At 46.2% G+C, this 22889-nt stretch overlaps 1 protein-coding gene across 1 annotated transcript in view; it reads left to right on the plus strand.

The window, feature by feature from the left end:
- The window catches only part of FSTL1 (follistatin like 1), a 61727-nt gene that overhangs the window by 27378 nt on the left and 11460 nt on the right, over nt 1-22889 (plus strand). The window contains exons 3-6 of the mRNA XM_004373649.2: nt 13866-13970; nt 16412-16541; nt 17609-17641; nt 18903-19033. Coding sequence (XP_004373706.1) covers nt 13866-13970; nt 16412-16541; nt 17609-17641; nt 18903-19033 — 399 coding nt within the window. The remainder of the gene's footprint in view (nt 1-13865; nt 13971-16411; nt 16542-17608; nt 17642-18902; nt 19034-22889) is intronic.

Here is a 22889-nt window from a genome sequence, read left to right on the forward strand (position 1 = left end):
GTCTGCCCTTTTAATGCTTTCAACAAAGGTTGATTGAGTGGCTTAGGGTATGCTAGGACCTATGAAAGAACTCTAAGATAATCCTTACCCTGGGAAGACAATTCATACAAACAAAAAAAATAAGTGATCCTTGTAAAGTTAAACATAGAATTACCGTATAATCCAGCAGTTCCACTCCTAGGTGTGTATCCAAAAGAATTGCAAGCAGGAGTGCAAACAGATACTTGTATACTGATGTTCATTGCAGCACTATTCACAATAGCCAAAAGGTGGAAACAGCTTAAATGTCCATCAACAGTTGAATGGATAAACAAAATGTGGTACTTAACATACAATGGGATATTACTTAGCCATAAAGAAAAATGAAGTCCTGATGCATGCTACAGCATGGATAACCATGAAAACATTATGCTGATTGGAATAAGTCGGTCACAAAAGGACAAGTATGATACCACTTATATGAAATATCTAGAACAGGCAAATGTATAGAGACCAAAGTTTATTAGTGGTTACTGAGGGTGGATGGGAGGTGGGAAAGGAAGACACAATGCTTAGGGGACACTGAGCGTCTGTTAAGGGGGATGGTTGAACAATATGATGAATGTATTTCATGTGAAGATTGTTGAAATGGCAAGTGATTTGTTATGTGTATATTTACCACCATAAAAATAAGTGATCAAAATGAGGAACCCAAATTCAGAGAAGGAAGGAGGGGTTCATCCCCATCAAAAGGAAAAGGTCACGGAGAATGGAGTGGTGTAACTTGAGCAAACCTTGAAGGACGGAAAGAATTTGGGCAAGCCAGACAGTAAATCTGACTCCCCAGATGGTGGCGTTATTTTTTTAGCTGATCTTGTGAGACATTCTCTGCCCATCTGGAGGTTAAAGAAGCATCTAGCAATACTTCATGGGGCTGACATTTTCAAAGGGTAATGAGTTTTCTTGAAAATGTAGAACTCTGGAAGCCATATACCCTTTATTTTAGTCTGCTCGTGACTGAAATCTACTGTGGCTACCTGGTCTATCCACAGACATCTTCTGAGAAGTGGAGGGAAGATGGAGGTCAGTAGAGGTGAGGAAGCCAGAGTCTTGAGGCCACATGAACAATGAAATCATCCAGGAGAGGGGAAGAAGACTCTGAGCCATGTGCCAAAGACCGTGTTAGTTGTGGCCAAGTAGAGTCAGTAGATGGCAGTGACGGGCATCCAACACAGTGCCAGGTCATGTGACCACCTACCTTTGGAGAACGGTGGTTTCACTTTCAGTTTTGGGGAGAGCCATGTATAAATTGGGGTAATGGAAAAAAGCTACAGATTTGTTGGGGAGACTAGTCCCCAAATTACCCAGGTTCTCTGTCTGCACAGTGGATTCCTTCACCAGGATCTGGTGTCAGAGACTATCCAGGAGCCAGCAGTTGAATGGAGCCCAGGGCAAAGGGGTGGAGAGAAGAACTCCATAACTCTTAGGCTATATCCATGTCTCATGGGCCTTCCACCAAATTGGGGGAATAAATCCCACATTCCACTCAGAATTCCAAAGAATGTGAATGTTAATTGGTTTTGGGCTTGTGAAGCTTGGGGAGGTGGAGGGTTGGTTGCTCGGGAGAGAGTGACAGGAATATGTGGGGATGTTTGTCCAGATGTGGCAGGCACTGTAGGGAGCGTGTCTAAAACCGGCTCTCCCGGAACTCTCCCACTGCGGCCGTGGAGCTGTCTCTCCTCTTAGAGTTGTGGGTATTGGGATTTAGGTGTGCTTTTTTTTTTTTTTTTTTTAGTTTTAATCAGCTTTTTTCCTTGAACTACATGTGGAAATAATTAGAGCATGAATGCTGAGTAAATGTGAACCCTGGCAGCCCCAGACATACTTCAGTGATAGGTTTTTGGCAGGAATGTAGAATTGTGAATCTCATGTGAATTTCCTTTAGCCATTCTCTCCCTTCTTTTCTTCCCATTTTTTCTTGCAAGGCAAACACAAGTAGAATAAAAACTTTATTAGTAGCATTCCAGGGCAGGAGAGGGTTCCCACCAGTTAATCAGAGTGAAGCTAGGCCACAGAGTTGGGGTCCCATTACTGCTCCGCTGATTGCCCCTGCCATGATCCAGGAGGGAATAAAAAGGCGTTGCTCATAGAAACCTTTGACTACAAGAGTCAACTTTAATTTCCCCCACCAAAGCCCAGCAAAAACCCTTAAAAACCCTCAAGAGGCTCTGTGTACAGCCAGTTGCTTTAATTTGGGTAGGGAGGTTAGCTCACTTGGGAGATTTTTTAGATACATCTGAAAAAGTAAATTCCAGAACTTTCTAGTTAATAGAATTCCAACAATTTAAGAGACTTAGATACATCTGAAAAAGTAAATTCCAGAGCTTTCTAGTTAATAGAATTCCAATAATTTAAGAGACTTCGGGATCATCTGTGATCCCTTTGTTTTATGGATGGGGAAACCGTGGCCCAGAGAGATCAAGCATATTGCCCTAACTCGCACAGTTAGTTAGAGACGTGTCCAAGGTTCAGTCTCCTTCAGGTTCCTCTTACCCAGCCCCTCACTGCCTCTGCCTTATCTGCCCTCTGGGTTGTTACTGGCTCTAGTTTCAGCAGAGGTTTAAAAACTTTTTGTATGTGTGTGTTTGTGTGTGTGTGAGAAACCCTGGTGATGTAGTGGTTAAGAGCTACGGCCGCTAACCAAAAAAGGTCAGCAGTTCGAATCCACCAGGCGCTCCTTGGAAACCCTACAGGGCAGTTCTTCTCTGTCCTGTAGGGTCGCTATGAGTCGGAATCGACTCGATGGCAGGGGGTTTTTCAGGTGGCTGTTCCATTCCAATGTTTGCCAAATCTTTTCTCGTACAGTGACATGCATCATCCATTTCTTGGAACTCTCTAGACTTCCTGGTTTTCCTCCCAGCTTTCTGCTTTCTTGGCTGATTCGTCTTCAGAGCCCTCATGCGGTTGTGGAGGCTGTTCACTGCACAAGGGGATGAGGGGGCTGAAATCCAGTCAGTATCCGCTTGCCAAGCGCTACATCATGGTCCGGGGCTGTATCTGCCCAGAGGGGAAGGTGCCTTTTCAGACTTGCACAGAGACTCCTTGTGTTCTCCTTCCTGCCCCTCCCGTGTGCATCCTCTCGCTGTCTCTCCTCAGCCCTCTACTCCCATCCTTTCTTCCCGAGCTCATTTACGCCCCTGCCCCGTTTCTCACTCCTGCATGGAGGACGTCCACATGGGCATCTCTAGTTCTTTATTTCCAGCTGTCAGTGGGGTGTTTCACTGTCCCCTTAAACTCATGTCAATAACTGACTCATTGTAGGCTGCCCCATCTCCCCTGGGCCCCCTTACTAAAGCTCCATCTCGGACAGAGACAACACCAACCTTCCTGGCCCTCAAAGCCAAGATCTTAGAAGCTTCCCAATTCTCCTCCTTCCTCTCTTCTATCCAGTATGTTGCCTAATCTCGTTCTTAAGAAATGTCTCTTGGATTCCTGTCTATCTCTGTATCCATGCCACCACCACCTTGCATGAGAGTCTCATCACCCCAGGCCGTTTATAACTGGTTTCCTTGTTCCCCCAGTTCCCCCTCACCCTTTGCTTCCCATGTACTACTGTCAGACTGTTCCTAAAACCCTCCTATTGAATAACTGACAGGTTTTCTATCTAGATCCTACCGTTCTTCAGGGCTCAGCTCAAGTCCCACCTCGTCCATGAAGCCCCATCCCCTGGAGACAGCCCGGTTTACATCAGGACAGCATTGTGCGGCATGTATCTGTGCGTGTTAATTTTATGTCCCCAAATAGGTAAGCAACTCCTGTGAAGACAGAAACCACATCCTGTCCTCCTCTTGGATTTATGCCAGAGAGCTTGCACCATGCTGATCACAAACTGTTATTGAGCATTTGTTGTTATCGGCATTCATCAAATATGCTTTCTGATGGGTTTAAATTTTTTCCCTTGGCTTTTACTGAAAAAGACTGGAAGACTCTATACACACACACACACACACACACACACACACACACACACACATTGGCCTTTAAAGTAGACAAGTCTTAGCCTTGAAAGTAGACTAAAAGAGTAGAAAATGAATACCATGCTCAAACTTAACAGAAATTCGAGGTGAATAAGTGTCTGGATTAGAGGGTTTCCACCCAAGCAATCTGAAGAAACTGAAGGGTAAAATTGTGAAGTGTTTTTTTTTGCTTTTTCTTTACAAAAAGCACTCTTCAGGACTGACAGGAGATCTTGGGCATTCCCAGGGTCACACCGAGGACCGTAGATAGGTAAATCCTGCTTTCGTGACAGGTAGCCCAGTAGACTGTCAGTAAGATGGAGTCACTGGATGGCCTGTGTTGGGGAGTGTGTGGGACAAAGAACTCAGTTTGACCTTTGTCTCTGGTTTCTAGAAATTGCTGTTGTGTTGAAGCCTTCGAGTTGATTACAAGTCATAGCTACCCTACAGGACAGAGCAGAACTGCCCCATAAGGTTTCCTAGGCTATAAACTTTACTGGAACAGATCACTGTATCTTTTCTCCTGCAGAGCAGCTGGTGGGTTTGAACTGCTGGCCGGCCTTTTGGTTCGCAGCTGAGCGCTTAACCATTGCACCACCAGGGCTCCTTTTCTGGAAAGTAACCCTTGGAATTTCTTGAGCAATCAAGATGTCTTTGTTTTTCTGAAACAGCCAGGCAATACTTAAATAGGTACAAATGAGTAGGGCCTACACAGGCCTTGGAACTACCCTCGGGCAGGGAGGAGGGCATGATACATTCAGTCATGCATATTCGTTGATTAATGTGTGTGCATTAAGGCCCCATCATCCGTATGCATTGAGGCCCCAGTGACTACTATAAGAGACCCTAGAGCTTGGAGCACTCTCTTTGGGGGGCTTCCTGGATTAGTGAGAACATCCGTGTACAGGAGAGGATGGCATATCCTTGGAGACAACAGAAGCCTCTTGCCAGGAATGCTCCCACGCCTCACCTGACGTGGCTGTTCGCTTGTATCCTTTCTGGTTAAAATAAATAGGTAACTGTAAGTACTAGTCGCCGTGAATTCTGTGAGCTGTTTAAGGGAATTAATGAACCCACAAAGGAGCATTGAGACTCTGACTTAGCTCGGGGTGGCTAATTCAGAAAAGGACTGCGTAGGCAGTCATTTGATCTGGCTCAGGTTGGCCAGGGCTGTGTTCTGACCTAACTCTAGATGGTTAGGGTCAGAGAGAGTACCATGTGAAGTGGCTGGAGACGAGGATGATAGAGATGTGGGAAAGTGAAGCCTGAGGCCGCTTCCAGGTGGGAATTGGATTATGGTGGTGATCCTTAACCACAAAGTTAGTGATAAAGGTGGGATTCGTTCACCTTGCCCCTTTAATAGTAGAGTTGGCAGTACAGGGAGGCAGTGTAGGACTTCACGGGGAGACACCCCAACTCATTACTGTGGATCATGACCCAAAGGCAGCCTACAGCGCTGCTCAGGTTCTGGCATCAGACCCACCTGGGTTTGAATCTTCCTCACACTGGCACTACTCCGAGAGTCATGTCTCCTCGTGGCAAACAGGCACGATATCTCTGCCATCATAGATCCTTGTGAGATTATTTGTGGTCCTCTGTATACTTCTGCCGTAACTAGAAAAGACCAGTACGGAAAACCTGAACTGACTATTATGTGGAAACCAAGCATCTGGTTTGCTGTGTCTGGGCCAGCACAGGGGAGACCTGAGTCCATGGGATGGAGGCATTCCAGAGAGGCAGATAAGCAGCTGGGAAGGTGAGACTTCCATGTGAAAATGGTCTAAGCCAATTTAGATCCTTCAGTCTGAAAAGTAAACACTTAGAGAGTGTGACAGGATCTGTAAAATATTATAATAAAGAATCTGGTCAAGGTAGACAATATCATCCTATTTGAAATTTGAAAGTAGTCATTTCCAAGTAGGAGTCCCTGGGTGGCACAAACGGTTAACACGCTCAGCTACTAAATGAAAGGTTGGAGGTTTGAGACCACCCAGAGGTGCCTTGGAAGAAAGGCCTGGTGATCTACTTCTAAAAAATTAGCCATTGAAATCCCTATGGAGCACAGTTCTACTCTGACACACATAGGGTCACACTGAGTCGGGATTGACTCCGAATCAGCAACTGGTTTACTGGTTTAATTTCCAGGCACTTACATGCATCGTCACATAATGAGTAGAAAATGTTAGAAAGTTGTTATTCTGTGAACTGTGCTAGAAGCTGAACCTAGAAATTAATACAAAGGAGGATTAAGTAATTCTTGAATGATAGGTCCATACTAGATTCTTGTTTTAATCTTAAAGTTCATCCTCTTGGGAGATGTATCTTTATTTTGATGTTCTGGAACACAGCCATGCCTTCCCCGAAACATCCTGAGTGCCGTTGTCACTGGCTGTGGTCACTGCCACCTGAATGGATCCCACGTGACATTTAATGTAAAAAGAAAAATGTATTGAGCATTTTCTCAGGCAGGAAACTGCAGTGGGTCTATGGGAAACCGAAACGTACAAGATGCTTCGAGTTTACTTGAGATAAGCCGTATGTGCATAAAATATTAAATAGGGGTCTGACTAATAGACCAAAGGCCTAAAGGCCATTTCTGAAAAGATCTTGTTTGTGAAGAAACTAATAGGGTGGATAGAGAGTTGGATTTACAGTGAAGCTAGTTAAGCTTGTTTCAGACCCTTCGCTTACAAGGCCCTTTCCAAAGCCCTGTAGCCAGTTTCACATTCATAACTGTGTATTCTTTTCCTTAAGCAGCCTCCCCCCACCCCACACCCCCTGCCAAATTGTTTAAGCTTCAGGCCCTACAGAGCCTGCACCTGGCCCTGCTGCGTTGGTTATGAGCACATACAGGGGAGGGACATCGTCCCTGCAAAAGCAGTGTCTACTGCCCAGCGCGCATCCGAGCAACTGCTGGAAATTACCCCTCCTTCCTGCTCTTCTCCTAGACTCTGTAGGACTCACCAACACTGTTCTTTTCAGAGAAAAAGAATCCGAGAGATGACCAAGGTGAAATGAATGAAGTGTAGATTGCAAGATCCTGAAATGGCTTTGCTCTTTCTCCTTGGCTTTGCCAGGCCTGTGCTTCTGGGTTCCATTCCAGATTAGCTGCGTGAGAGCAGCCAACACCCCGCCCTATACGCCCTCCTGCACGCTTCAGTTCTGTGGATTCCTTTGTCTCAAGCTCCATGGTGATCTCCATATGGTGAGGGGCCTTGGTGTTCCTGTGAAGTTTCCATGACTAATTCTGGCAAAGCAAGGAGAGCCTTTCTCACGTCAACAAAGCTGCTCTGTCACAGAATAGTGGCAAATGGAGCCTGAATTCCACTTTAGCATAAGTTGGGCTTCTTTTTTTTTTTTTTTTTAAAGAAAGTTGGGAAGAAGGAAAAGAATGGAGAAGACAGAGCCTACCCAGTTCAAATGATAATATATTAAGCCGACAGTTGTATGGCTTTGCTCATAAGCGTCCTCTCCTGCCAAAGCACACCATTCTTCCGTAAATTGTTTTACTTCAGAAGACTTTTTTTTATAACATTCAAAGTGATTTTATATTCAGACCTAATGCTGGTGGGCCCAGAGTCTCAGATGCAATATCATCTCTACTGGTGGTTTTGCAAATAACTTTTCCTTGTGCTTGCAAAGGATCTTTTTCAATTGCAAAACTAATATCTGTTTTCTCAGCACCTTGGATCCAAGGCAACATCTTTCCTGGTTTGGTTTGTATAGGTGCAGAGTGGCTTAGTGGAGAGAGGCCTGGAATTAAAGTCGGGAGAGCTAGGCCAGGACTCAGCTCTGCAGCTGTGAGCTCTTGGGCCGGTCGTATGTGGCTCTGAGCCTCAGTTTCCTCTTAACATCATTGGAGGTTAAATCCATTAGGGCCTGTGAGGTGACCCCTGCCTGCCTGTCGTAAAACAGTTTTGAGAATCAACAGTGATAGTAAAAGTTACGGAGTAATAAAGTAGCTGTAGAAGTGTACATATACCATTATAATCACACAGTGACTGACAGTTGCTCAGAATGTTTGTACCTGGTAAAATTCGGGAATGTCTGTAGTCAAGTCTTTACCGAGGGGAACTGCATCATGAAAATGAACCATGAGACCAAACCCCCAGAGCTTGGTTTGTGACACTAAATGAAAACAAGGTGGAAGAGGCCGGGAGATGGTGCAGAGGTCAAGCTGATGTTGCTTCATTTGGGGACAGGTATCTTGTTGATTTTTATCAGTATATCAGGGTGTCCACACTTCCAAAACAACTCCTTTCCCCAACTCAACCAGTCACTTTCAGAGGTACATTCAGACTTGTATAATGGGTTTATACTTTTATAATAGTGCACCTGCCTGTCACCTCGTACTCGTAGAGAATATTCATGTGCAATATGTTATCTATGCATAGAAGAAATTCTCGTACAGCCTTGGAACCTAATTCCTAAAAATTTTATGGTGGTCAAATAAACAATGCAAGTTAATTTGTAAGAATGCATTGTACCCTGTGACCCCTGGTAGCTCTCTCCTCCCCCTGTAGGAGAACATCGAGGATCCGGAGTCAGGCCAACCTGTGTTCCAATCCTGACTCAGCTCTACCTGGTTATGTAGCCTTTGTACATCACAGAGCTTTCCTGAGTCTCACATTCTCCTTCATCTGTTAAACCATTTGCCATCGAGTTCATTGCGACTCGTGACCACCCCCTGTGTGTCAGAGTAGAACTGTGCTCCATAGGGTTTTCAATAGGTGATTTTTTGGAAGTAGATTGCCAGGCCTTTCTTCCAAGGCACCTCTGAGTGGACTCGAACAGCTGACCTTTCAATTAGCAGCCTAGCATGTTAACTGTTTGCACCACCCGGGGATTCCCCTCATCTGTTCAGAGACCTGCATGGAGGTGTGAGGACAGAGATACCCCTGAGGAGCCTCACTGAGTTGTAGGTGCTATACTTAATATCATTAGCACTGGGCCCTAGCCCCTAGTCACCCCCACCCAGATTGCTGCCTTAGGCCTGGCAGCCTTCCCTGCTTCCAGCCTCTCTCCATCCAGGCTGCTCTGCACTTTGAGTTGGAATTTCAGAGTTGGAAGGGCCAGACGCACATTAACATTCCAAAGCACCACATTCATCATGTCATCTGCCTGATTCCAAACCTTCCATGGCCCCCACCGCCCACCAGATCCATGAAGAGCCCCTCAGATCAGCTGGCGAGACCCTCCCCACCTGCCGTCTAGGCCCCAGCCTCACCCCTCTGTCTTCCTGGCCACCAGCCTCCCCCAGGCAGCCAACAGTCACCCTGTCCCATGAGCGTGTACCCCACCTCTTGAGATGTTTTTCTCCCCCACACAGAATCAGCCAGTCTGTCTACCTAAAACTGTCTACCACCCCAAGGAACTTTACTGGGAGCTGGGGGGATGCAGACTTACACTCCTGCCCCCAGACAAGATGGGGTTTGGAGAAGGGCATTCAGTGGCACAAAGAGGCCTTGCCTCTGGGGAAATATTTCTTCCTTGATTTCAGTATTAAAGCCTGTCTGTGAATGGGAAGAGCTGGGGAGGGCTGTCAGGGCCACACAGAAGACATTGTTTCCTCAATGAGCACATCCTCCACTTCTCAGCCCCTTTCTCTGCCTGTGGGGCCCCTATTCTCACGCCTCGCGGCCCCCTCTCCCTGGAGGGCGGAGCTGCAGGAGCTGAGGCTGCACTTCTGCATTGCGGCTCTGCTGAGACAGAGAGAGAGATTGCCACCTATTGACAGACATGTCACCTACAAAGAAGAAGGCTTGGGTAACTCGGGTGGCTTCCCCCCTTTCTCTCCGATCTTCAGCAGGGGTCGCTGGGGTAGGTAGACCTTTAGTTTCTCTTGTTCAGTCGTTCCTTCTCCTCTCAGGATTATCATTCCAGTGTAAGGTGGGAAGGAGAAAATGGGGACATGACAGCCCAAGGTGTAATGGCTGCATCTCAGTGTGAAAATTGAAAAGAAATTGCCCACCGTAGTAATAGCCACCTCTGGACGTGTGGAAGGAGCCCTGGTGGTGCAGTGGTTAAACGCTCGGCCGCTAACTGAACGGTTGGTGGCTCTAACCCGTCAGCTGCTGTGCTGGAGAAAGATGTGACAGTGTGTTTCCATAAAGATTACAGTGTTGGAAACCCTATAGAACGGTTCGGATCTGTCCTACAGGGTCGCCACGAGTCGGGATCGACTCGATGGCATGGGGTTTGCTTTGATTGTCAGGTGTGTGGCAGCGGCACTCTGCTGCGTGCAGCACGTCTCACTCGATCCTCACCACATTCCTGTAAGGAGTCCCTGGGTGGTGCAAATGGTTAACGCGCTCAGCTGCTAACCGAAAGGTTGGAGGTTTGGGTCCACCCAGAGGTGCCTCAGAAGACAGGCTTGGCAATCTACTTCTGAAAAATCAGCCATTGAAACCCTATGGAGCACAGTTCTATTCTGACGCACATGGGGTCGCCTTGAGTTGTAATAGACATGAGGGCACCTGGTTAAGTGGTTTCACCCTGTAAGGGGTCAGGATTCCCATTTTACACAGGAGGAAACTGAGGTTTAAAGAGAGTGCCTTGCCTATGACCAGGGCAGGGAAGGTGGGATATGGGGAATTCAGATCTAAATCTCTGACCCACTCTTAACAGCTTTCGCTTGACATTTGCTAATTATGCAGATCGCATCCCTGTCAGAATGCTAATGTACTTGAAACCTTTCCTTAACTTTAAATCATCTGGGTATGAAAATAAAAATATGAAAAACTTTTTTCCCTTAGGATGGGTAGAATCCTAGCTCTGCCACTTTCTAATTATTTAACCACTAAGGCTCAGTGGCATAGTGGTTAAGAGCTATGGCTGCTAATCAAAAGGTCAGCAGTTCAAATCTACCAGGCGCTCCTTGGAAACTCTATGGGGCAGTTCTACTTTGTCCTATAGGGTCGCTATGAGTTGGAATCGGCTCGACAGCAACAGTTATTTTTTTAAGGCTCAATTTCCTCATTTATAAAATGAGGATTGTTGTTGTGTGCCGTTGAGTGAATTCTGATTCATAGAGACCCTACAGGACAGAATAGAACTGCCCTATAGGGTTTGCAAGGCTGTAATCTTTACAGAAGTCTGGTCTTTTCTCCTGTGGAGTGGCCAACCTTTGGGTTAGCAGCCAAGCTTTAACCACTGTGCCACCAGCGCTCCTTAAAATTAATGTCTAATTTATGGAGTTGTTGTAGAGCTTAAATAAGATAATGTGTAATAAAAATCACTTAGCAGGCTGTCAGGTGTTTATAAATGGAAGCTCAGTTATCTAATGTCTGAAAACCTGGATTGGAATCCTAGTTCCTCTCATTTTTAGTTTGGGGACCTTGAGCAAGTCAGTTAACCTTTCTGATCTTCAGTTTCCTCATCTGACAATAATTTGCATGTTCTTGCATGGCTGTCCACACAGTAAGATGAAATCACACCCCGTATGTAAAAATAATTCTACTGAAATATTGAAGCCTTGGTGGCACAGTGGTTAATAGCCCGGCTGCTAACCAAAAGGTCGGCGGTTGGAATCCACCAGCCACTCCTTGGAAACCCTACGGGGCAGTTCTGCTCTGTCTTGTAGAGTCGCTATGAGTCGGAATTGGCTTGATGGTAATGGGTTTGTATTTAGGTTTTTACTGAAATATTAGTGGCTATATTTTAAGTATAAGGTCTTTTTCTTTAAATGGATTTTTTAGATGCCTTTTTTAAAAAATAACTTGGGTTGAATTCACCATATGTAAGAAGCTTTTATTTTTAATACTCTCTAAAAACAGCAACATAAGAAAAAAAGGAGACTCTATAAATGCCACAGGCTCTTCTGCAAAAAGCTTGGTAAGGCAGTCACATAAACAACACTTCTCACCGACAGCTTGCTTTACAGTTTATGATGTACTTCCAAATAGATTACCCCTATCCCATTTTATCTTCACAGGGCAGGGCAGGTATTTACTCTGATGTTACAGATGAGGAAACTGAGGCTGAAAGACTTAAAATGACGAGTTTCGGCCACATAGCTAGCACCAGTGGTAACGGTCTGTGGAGCAGCGTGCTGGTGTGCCTTGGAGCGTAGGCATATGTCCGAGCTGGCTTTGTTACGCATCTGTATGTCTGTGACTCGTGCGACACGCCCGAATGACACAAAGAGGCCTCTTCTCGGGAGAATTTTTTCTTCAGTGTTGGATTTTGTATTTGTCTGTATCCCTCGATTAGAGTGTTATTTCCTGGAGGGGAGGGGGGACGGTAATCTTACCCGAGATTTTTTACACTGGCCAACGATAGCCTTTTCTCTGCCTTTTCAGTGTTGCTTTACATTCCCAGGCTCCATTTCCACAAGAGCCTGGAGAACATGGTTGATTTTATCTCCACTCCCTGTTGTAGGGAACAGCAGTTCTCCAGTTTCCCAGCCTTCTGGGAATTACTTCCTCTTTTTTTCCCTGCCTGCCAGCTTTATTGAATTCTCCTTAGCAACACCCAAAAACGAATTGGTTTAGCAACAGCTTGTGAACCAATGATATTGGAAAGAATTCTAGGCCAATAGGAGCCCTGCATGACGGGCAAGATGGCTTATTAGAGACAACAATAACCTAGAGTTGGCCAAGCAGCCTCCAGGTGGCAGCAGACCAGCTGTATTGGGCACAGTCCCTCAGTGCTCAAGGACCTACTTTATTTTTGGTTTTTATTCCTGGGTATACAGAATTTACTGATTTATAAGAATTTTATAGGTACAAGCTTTGTGGGTGTGAGTTTTCTGTATGACATGGTAGATGTGGCCTGGAGCATGGAATCTTAGCTTCTCTCCCTGCCTTTATCACAGCTAGTCCTATGACATCATCTTGGCTCCTGCCATCTTTGTTGCTTTCGTCACAGGCAGTGCCAGTCCAGTGACTCTGCCTGCCCAGCCAGTGAGGGTAGGGGCTGGAGAAAACAGGTTCTCCTTTGTTTAACCACCACGATTGCTGGGCTGATGGGCAAATGGGGTGGGGCTGGCTCTCTGCCACCAGTTAATGTAAGGGAAGGAATATGTCACCTACAGATTAGTGCCTACCCGACACCTACATTTTCAGATGGTGTAGACTGAAGCTATTCCCTACCTTGTCAGTTCTGCTGCATACATCTGAGCAGGAATGCCTGTCCAATGCAAGTTTGAAGGTAGTTCATTCTTTATCATGTGGTTTGTTTCTCTTAGTCTTGAGGCCAGAGGCTAATGTGGACGGATGGCTGAATAGGGCCATAGTGAATGATAGCAGGTCCATGTCTCCAGTGGTTTAGCCGGCCTCCGGTTGCCCTTTGAGATGATATGGCCTTGAACACCACTCAGTGAGGTTTTGGTCCTTCAGATATCCATCCATCTTTCACATGTTTCCGTTTCTGCCCGGCTTACTCTTGCTCAACCATTAAAAATCAGTTCAGGCATCTTCTCTTCAGAAAGTCTGATTTGGTTCTCACTCTCCTCCCCTCCTCCAGCTCCTGGTGCTCCTGTTGTTGCACGTCCATATTGCTTTCTAAGTATCTCTTTACTTTTCAGTTTCCTCTGAGTCATGTTGCTTCCTGAGGGCGGGGGCTATGCCTTGATAGCCCCAGCCCTTAGCGAAGTGTTGACATATACAAGGTGCTCAATAAGCATTTTGAGAAGAAAGGAGGCAAGAAAGGAACTCTTAGTCTACAAAAACAATTGTAGTGATTCAGAACTACCTGGGCCTGGGCTGGAGCAGTGCTGGGGAGTGTGGTGCTGACTGTTTAAGAGCCTTCAACACCATGAGCTCTGACTCCAGGCCAAAGCCCAAGCCTAAGAGATGGTTGCCCCCATTGACTCATCCTGTGATGGCTTCATCCGAGTAATATGGTTTCCTTTATGGTTTTATATCTCAGGAAGAGCTAAGGAGCAAATCCAAGATCTGTGCCAATGTGTTTTGTGGAGCTGGCCGGGAGTGTGCTGTCACCGAGAAGGGAGAGCCCACCTGCCTCTGCATTGAGGTGAGCCACGAGGTCCAGAGCCAGAGGATGACGGCAATGACTGTATGTGGCTACCTTGCTGGAGCCGTCAGTCAGCGGAGCAGTGCCAACTGGTTCACCATCTTTATAGATGCACACCTTTGTCTATCTGAAAGACGTGGCATTTCTCCCAGGGGTTAAAAAATCATGTGAATGCAGAAATGTTTTTTTCTCTTTTAAAAAAATGTTTGCTTTATAATTTTTTATTTATTTATTTTATTGTACTTCAGGTGAAGGTTTACAGAACAAATAGTTTCTCATTAAACGGTCAGTACACATATGGTTTTATGACATTGGTTAACAACCCCACGACACATCAACCCTCTCCCTTCTTGACCTTTTTTTTTTGGTGAAAATATACATAGCCAAAGATAGCACCATTTCAAAAATTTCTGCATGCACAGTTCGGTGACATCAATTACATTCTTCCGGTTGTGCTGCTATTCTTACTTTAGATGAAGGTGCTTTATAGATTTTTTTAGTTGCAAAAGTAACACGTGCTTTATATAAGTCAAGTAGTACAGACATTGGTAAGGATAAAATTAATAATCTTCCCCAATAATCCTCCAATCCCCTTAGTTCGAGGCAACCAGGATTAACAGTTTGATATCTGTTGCTCTACGTATTTTTTTATGCTCATGTAAACATATAGGATTTCCTCCTATTTCATACAAAAATGGGGTCATGATAGATATCGATAATTTGCATTATTCACTCACTAAGAGATCATGAACAGTACATATAGTTCTAGCTCATTTTTTTAACAGCTGCATATTTAGTTACATGAAAGAACTAGATTTACTCAACCATTTTCCTACAGATGGACACTGAGGTGGTTTCATGTTTTTTTTTAAACACTATGAACAGTTTAACAACCTTGGGCAGATATCCTTGCATGCTGCTCCCTTTATTTTTGTAGGGTGGATTACCCCAAGTAGACTTGCTAAGTCAAAGGAATTGCACATTTTAATGGAATGCAGGTTTTGTAGGGTTTTTTAAAAATGAAGCTTAAAAAGTGAGCTTTCAAGAAATACCTTATTTGCCTCTTTTGTAGGCAGAATTCTGGTAAGTTCCCACTCCTCAGGACAGCATAAGTACCTAGGAGAGATGTGAGCCTTGTTTTATTTTTATTTTTATTTGTTTTCACTTTCTGTAAAAAGCCTGGAAATTCATTTGTGTTTCTGCAAATATATACATTCACCTTAGTCCTCAGGTTAAGGATCCCGATCATTGCCCCAGAAAGGGAGGCTCCCAACTCTGAAACCTGAGCCCCAGATCTTTCTGGGGATCCATTTGCCCCGGTGTGCCCAGACACAGTGCGCTAGCGTGAGCCTGGATTTCAAGCTAGAACTATCCGTGCTGACCTGGAGGCTTGTCCATGATACATTAATGAGTGAGAAATGCAGGTTCTCTGTCTGGAGTCCTGAGGTGTAGTCTCAGCTGAGCCACATACTAGTTGTGTGATTTTAAACAAATCAGTTGGATGCTGTGAGGACAGAGACCATGTTTGGTTTTGCTCAGCACCCAGTGCATAGTAGGCACTCAATAATGAATATTGGTGACATGAAGTTTGTCTTTCTGGGCTTTAGTATTCTCGTCTGTAGGTTGGGGAGATTGGGCTAGGAAGCCCTTCCAGTGCAGTGTTCTGGGTTTCTCGTCGCCCATCGCATGTGCTTGTCTTTGCTTTGGCCCCTTATTATGAGGTTTGAGCTGCTTACTGCCCCTTCCTCCTTTTACAAACCACAAAAGTCTAAATGAACTGAGCTTACCTGTGACTGTGGCACTTTAAGTTGCCAAGGCAGAACCTAGTTGCCAAGTGAACTTTATTCCATTTCCCTGGTCATAGTGATTCTGTGGACTACTTCACAAACTCTCATGCACCCCCTCACCTCCACCCCCAGCCTCACAACAGGAGTTGTGAGATGAGGAGAGCAAAATGGCCCCCAAATGCTGAACAAAGCAGGAGAGCAAAGATCCTTCTAGTCAGACCCCAGAAGAATTGGGGTGTGTGTGTGTTTGCCTGCCTTTACTCTCTCCTCATTCCCAGCTGTCAGCTCTGGCTGTTTTATGTCACAGAACGTTGGAATTTTAAGGGATCTTAGGTCATCCAGAGACATTGAGTGACTTTTTCCAAAGTGACAAAGTATCAGAGAATTCAGATTCCCGACTTCCAATTAAATACCCTTTCTGTTAATGTTACAGGGTAAGGAGGGTATGTTCCTTCACAGAGTAGAAGAGATGACACTACTGGATCAGCACAGAGGGCCATGGGGACTCCAGCAATGAGTGGGTAGGGTCACTGGGAACAGAGGCTCCATCTCTACTGGTGGGGCGTTCCCTCACAAGTGGCTCTGTGTGTATGCATGTGTGTGTCAGCATCCATGACTGCATGACACGAACACCCTTCGGCGGATCTATTTCAGCAATGCAAACCTCACAAGAGGCCTGTGTGTGGCAGTAACGGCAAGACCTACCTCAACCACTGTGAGCTGCATCGAGACGCCTGCCTCACTGGATCCAAAATCCAGGTCAATTACGACGGACACTGCAAAGGTGAGGTATGCTCCCACCACCACATCCCAACTCAGCCATGGGGAGCAATGGAGCAGAACGCGTGGCCTGGCTTCCTGGAGTCCATTCCTCCCTGACCACAGCTGCCCAAAGCCACGGAGACAGCCTGGTTGCTTGGAGATGCTTTCTCTTGCTCTCTTGAGCCTGCTGGATTAGCCCTGGGTGATTTGGGTTTCTGCCCAGGGCTTCTAGCGGTCAGACCCCTAAGGGGGCTTCCAGAATGGTCTGCAGCTGGAGAGTAGATAAGGCAACTACATCAACAGTCAAAGTAATATGGAAGTCCTTAAGTGAATTCTACACCATTTTACATTTCCCATCCTTTTTTTAAATTTGGGTAGCTCTTGGCACTGGTGGTATTACCTGTTCTCTTTTTTGCACTCACACTACCAAGAGGCAGGGGGTCCCACAATTACTGCACCCCCTGAGCTAATGTTGCTTATTAGACACAGCCCCTGGCAAGCCCCAGCCCTGCCCAGCCCATCTCAGCATTGAACTTCCTTGGAGAAATAAGAAGCTGTCTCCCAGGTGTTGGTCTCTCTCTATTCCCTTCACCATAATGATTCTATATATGAATTCACAAAGTCCCAGTGGCCGCCCCTCAGCCCAGCAGGAGGAGGTGTGGGACCAAGAGGGAAACTCAAAAAAACCCGAAAACCCGTTGTCGTTGAGTCGATTCCAACTTATAACAGCCCTATAGGAAACAAAGTAGAACTACCCCGTAGAGTTTCCAGGCAGCAACTGGTGGATTTGAACTGCTGGCCTTTTGATTAGTAGCTGAGCTCTTAACCACTGCACCACCAGGCAAAGCAGGAAATAAAAGATCCCCATGAAGCCTTGGACGGAGAGGAGACCACCTCAAGACAAAACGATGAAAAGATTACAAACCCCCCACTTAATGTGGGGCAGTTTTTTTATTTTATTTTTATTTTTTTCCTTAGGTCATGGAAGCTCCATAGACACATCCAATGTGGGGCAGTTTTAATTCTAGTAAATACACAGTTTTCTTTTTCTTCATTTTGTATTATGTATCTTCTCCTTTTTTCTTGCAGAGAAGAAACACATAAGTCCATCTGCCAGCCCAGGTGAGTGCCCTTTTTTTGGAATAACCTGCATCATCAGGAGGAAATTCTTTTCATGATGGAAGCGTTCCACAAGCCCAGCCAGAACTTGTGACCCCAAACTAGTGTCAGAACTTGTGACCCCAAACTGGTCGCTCCTCCACACAGCTCAGAAAAGCTGCAAGACAGCATTTTTTTGTGCTTCAATTCAAGTAGCTGGCTGGGTCAGAATGTTGGCTGTGGTTTCCAGCTTTGCTGAGTAGCGATTGAACTGTGAGGACAGGAAAACCATTGAGCCCTTTGCTCTGGAAAACACGCTAATGTCAGGAACTGGCAGAATGAGAAGGCCCAACTCTTTTGGAAAGGAGATACTTGGAAATGCCAGTAACACTGCTTCTGTCTCCATTAATAGAAGTTGAGATTTCATGATGGTTTATAGTTAATGGTCCTCTTTATCATATACTTTTTCTTTAGGTCCTCACAACAACCTTGGGAGGTACATCTTACCGTAATTACCTTATCAATGAAGAAATTGAGTTTCAGAGAGGTTAAGTGAATTTCCCCAAATTGCACAGCTAGGAAGTGGCAGAGGAGGGAAGAGTACCCTGATTTTCATTCTCCTGGGCCGGTGCCCTTTTCACATCCCAAAATGTGTTGTCTTCTAGAAATTCCCTTTTGCCAAGGCTCTCCTTTCCTTGCTTTTCCATCCACCCTACTCTCAGCCCAGTCTGTCGTTCCAACGTGGCTGCCAACACTGTCCAGTGCGGGCCTTAAACACGGCCCTTTCCTGGCCTAGTTTTCTGTAGTCTGTAATAAAGGATGGTGCAGATGCTGTAAAACTTTAAGTGGGAGCAGGAAAAGCCTTCTCTAGAGACTCACATCCAGTAGCGTAAACAATTGTAATGCTCTCATGTATTATTTCAGCTCATCTTTGAACCAAGACAGCTGTTTTCTTGATTGATTCCCTCCCCCCACCCCCCAGCTTCCTAAAGTTAACGAAAATGTCCTTTACGTTTTTGCTCAACTCTTTTCTCACCTGAGCAACGTAATCTCCCGGTTGTAGCCTTCTCAATCTTTATAAATTTTGTAGAGATGTGAGCTTGAATCCTGTGTTAACACACTTTGCGGTTATGTACCCTGGGTTTACGCCTCTGTCAAGTGTGTGTGATGACCCTGTCTCCCTGGAGGGTAGTGAGATGACGAACGCAGAGCCCCCGCCAGTCGGTGCTCAGCGGCATTGGGGTCCTTCCCTCACCGCTCAGCTCTCCTTCTCTGTGTCCTGCAGTTGTTTGCTATCAGTCTAACCGCGATGAGCTCCGGCGGCGCATCATCCAGTGGCTGGAAGCCGAGATCATCCCAGACGGCTGGTTCTCTAAAGGCAGCAACTACAGTGAAATCCTAGACAAGTACTTTAAGGTAATCCGGAGTTGGGGTCAAGACTTTTCAGCCCCAGCTTCGTCCGCCCATTGCCTGATCACCTCTTCCAGAGCAGGAGGAAATGCACACGTGCGTAGAGGCCCCCGCGTGTTCCCGGTCGTAGATCCTTCCCATGGAACTGTGAAAGTTGTCTTCTGAGCAGCTCGATCCGTGGGAAGCCAGCAGTCAGGCCGTTCTGATCTAACCCACACGTGCTGCTTCCTTTGGACCATTAACACCGCAGAAGTCTTGTCAGTGGGAAATATGGCTTAGGCTCCATCCCCCTACCCTGTATGACACTTTATAGGGCTGGCCACCAATACAGAATACCTTCAGATCACCCCCAGACCCAGGCCCCTTCAGCTTCTTTTCCGCCCAGTTTGACATTTCTCTAAGTCGTTAAGGTGATTATCTATGGCCTGCAGTAGTCAATGGACTGGTATTTCACTGGCCCAGAGATTCTTCATGAACCTGGTTATTGGCTGCTCTCCATCATATTTTGTTGAAGAGATAGAGTGTTCCAGTTGAGGGCAGGAGAAATGCTGCTTTCAAAAAGGAAGATGAAGGAGCAAATAGTATTTTGCAACAGGTAGGGCCACCATGACACGGAGATCTTTCAGAGAGTTTAAGACAGTTATAGGAAGAAACTCATAGAATCGACTTGACAGCAACGGGTTTGGTTTTTTGGTATAGGAAAAATCAGTTAAGGGTGATCCTCCAGCCTGTTGACAAAAATACAGACACGCATATGTATACGTCATACACAGGGATAAACATACCACACACAGAGGTACACATACCCATACAGACACCCACACCCACACAGAGGTACACATAACCACGCACAGAGACATACACACCCACACGGAGGTACACATACCCCACACAGAGATACACATACCCCACACAGAGACACCCACACGCACACACAAATCCACATACCACACACAGAGACATACCCACCCACAGAGAGTCACCCACACCCACATAGAGATACACAGATCTCACCCAGACCCAGTCCCCTTCAGCTTCTTTTCCACCCAGTTTGGAATACAGAGATACATTCCCACATAAACACAAAAGCCTCCTTCACTTAAGGCACAGACCTCTAGGTAGATGCCATCAGATCCTCATCCCCAGATGTACACTTCCTCACAGTCTTCCTGTGCCTGACACGAGGGACATCAAGGGCCTCTGAGGCCACCAGATACGGTCAACACCAGTCTAGTCAATGGACTCCTCTTCCTAACTGACATTGGCTATGGACCCCACAAACGGAGAAATACTGGTTTGAGTTGAATAGGATATTTGGTGAGTTCAGACTTAGCTTGTGCTGTTTTTAGATGGAGCTTTCTGTCCTCTGTGGCAGAAATTACGTCTTAGGAGTCCAAGTGGTTGGAAGCACGTGGGTGGAGGGGCAGACTGAGCCCTTCTCTCTGTTGTCTGTCTCCACCACTGCCACATTACAGAGCCGTTTGGGGGCAGTCCCCTTCCACAACAAAACACATCATACTGTTGAGCCAGGAGAGTCAGGAACAAAATGTAACTTAACATGGTTTTTCAAAAGCCGAGCGAGCAGCCCTGCAGGGTCTGAGGTGAGCAGGGACTTTTCACAGTGATTGCAGCATAGGAGCACCTGGGGCCAGACCACTCTTTTCTGAGGGGGCACTGGGGACCTGGTAACTGTTTGTAGTGGCACTTTGCTGGCACCCTGCCGCAGGTATCACTGACACCTGCTATTAGATTTGGTTCCCCACACTCTTCTTTTCCCACATCTCCATCTACTCTGGCAGTAACTCGCTCCAATAGGCTCCCACCTGAAAACTGCAGGCCTTTGAGAAAGTAGCTTTTCTCTAGGGCATTTCACACCCAACTAAGAAAGCTTTGTCATGACTGACAAACACCACGTCACTCTTCCAGGCTGGCTCTTCCAGACTTGCTGGCAGTGTCTTCCAGGAGAAAATAGGGGTTTCACTTTCTCCTCTGCTGCTTCTCGGAGTCTTGTGTGACTCTGTCTTCAAAGGAAGACTCCCTCCCACCGTGTTCAGCAGCTGCCCGCTGGTGATGGACCGTATACCTCAGACACTGTTTCTGAGCCAGTTAGTTGCTGTCCAGCCCAGCTGTCAGTTTCTTATACCAAAATAAGTTGAAAAGCAAATTTAATCAGAGTTTGGAGATGGCCAGAATCTGACTTTGGTGGTTCAGTCACTATTTCTTAGATGAACGTGTGACAGGATAAAGAAGAGAAGACTCCAGCCTTTCAGGGCCACATCGCACACACACTGTCTCTCTCTGTCTCTCTGTGACTCCTGGTGGCAGAATCCTGGTGTCTCGGGCTAAAACTGGATCCAGCTTTCTTTTCTCCCTTAGCCAGTGTTACAGCCTGCATTGCCCCAGCTGCTGTGTGTGAGTGGAGCTGAGCCTGGCTCAGCCTATCCCCTGTGAACAGCCTTTAAAGACACAATGATTAGTCCCAAGCATGAGCCTCATAACACATCTTTCTGCCTTTCCACGACCTTATAATGACATAGAAGAAAAGTGTTACCTTAAATACAGAAAATATGGGAAATACAGGCATATACTATGCCTTTGTCACTGTTGGCTGTTCAGAGGCCAAATGAATTAGGTTGGTTTATGGTCCAAGACCATGACCCCATAGGGGTAGGCCCACCAAACATTTCAGTCTGTTTTGGGGGCAAGCACCAGACCTCTGTGCCCACATATAGATCTGGTCTAGGGAGGCCCAGTTGGGCCCTTAATGAGATGAGAATGCAGACAGCTGGGACCTCCTGTCAGCCCCAGGCCTTTCTGGATTCTGGCTGCACTGAATGTGGAGTGTGTGCATTCAGCACTGCCTTTGAGAGCTGCCTGGGCTGTAATCATCAGGTACAGGGTGGCCACTGGTGCCCTCTGGCCATCGATGCACTGTCCTCTCCCTACACACACCCTGTCATCAGACCCTGACCTTGTCTGGGTCTGTAAGGGTAACTCCAGTCTGTCTAGCTCATGGAACATTTGGACTTAAGATTTTGTGCTCCTAAGAATGGCACCTGACCACACTTACTTACTTTCCATTAGTTGATCAAGACCTCACAAGGTGAACACTTAGGGAGGTTTCTGTAGGGTAATGTAAGGTGAATAGAGAACATCTGAGACTTGTTCCTAGGAATTAGGACAAGAATGATAAATAGGACCAAACAAAGGCCTATATAGTTATTTTCTAAGTATCTGGTATTGTCTGGAGCCCTGGTGGGGCAGTGGTTAAGAGCTCGACTGCTAACCAAAAGGTCAGCAGTTCGAATCCACTAGCTGCTCCTTGGAAACCACATGAGGTAGTTCTAATCTGTCCTGTAGGGTCGCTATGAGTCGGAATCAAATCGACTGCAGCAGGTTTTGTTTTTTCATCATTGTACATGCCATGGAAGGATTTACCACCTTGGGGTGGAATGCAGGTGAGACATGACAGTCACGGAGGAGCACGTTGCTGCACCTTTTCCTGCTACTTAGAAACCTGGGCAGCTTTTCTCCCAGCAGCCCTTGCATTATCTGGGGAGTCATCGTGGATGTGACATGGGGATGCTGCTCATCACCCAGGGCAGCAGGACAAAGTAGCATAGGGAAAGAATTTCGGGGAAAAAAAGCCATTGGAACTATTTGGGAGAGTAACGGTATCCAACCTGGAATTTGATCAGAGCCTTGAAATTAATTACCCTCCTCCTGCAGATAGGGCCTGGGCATCTGGAATTGTCCCAGATGCTGAAGTCTCAGTTTAGCATCTTACCAAAGAGGGAACAGTTTCTGAGCTCACTCCACCTTCACCGCATACTCGTGGGATGCCATCTTGGTCGTTAAGGAC

Source organism: Trichechus manatus, unplaced genomic scaffold, assembly GCF_000243295.1.
Source record: "Trichechus manatus latirostris isolate Lorelei unplaced genomic scaffold, TriManLat1.0 scaffold00026, whole genome shotgun sequence".
NCBI classification, from domain to species: Eukaryota; Metazoa; Chordata; class Mammalia; order Sirenia; family Trichechidae; genus Trichechus; species Trichechus manatus.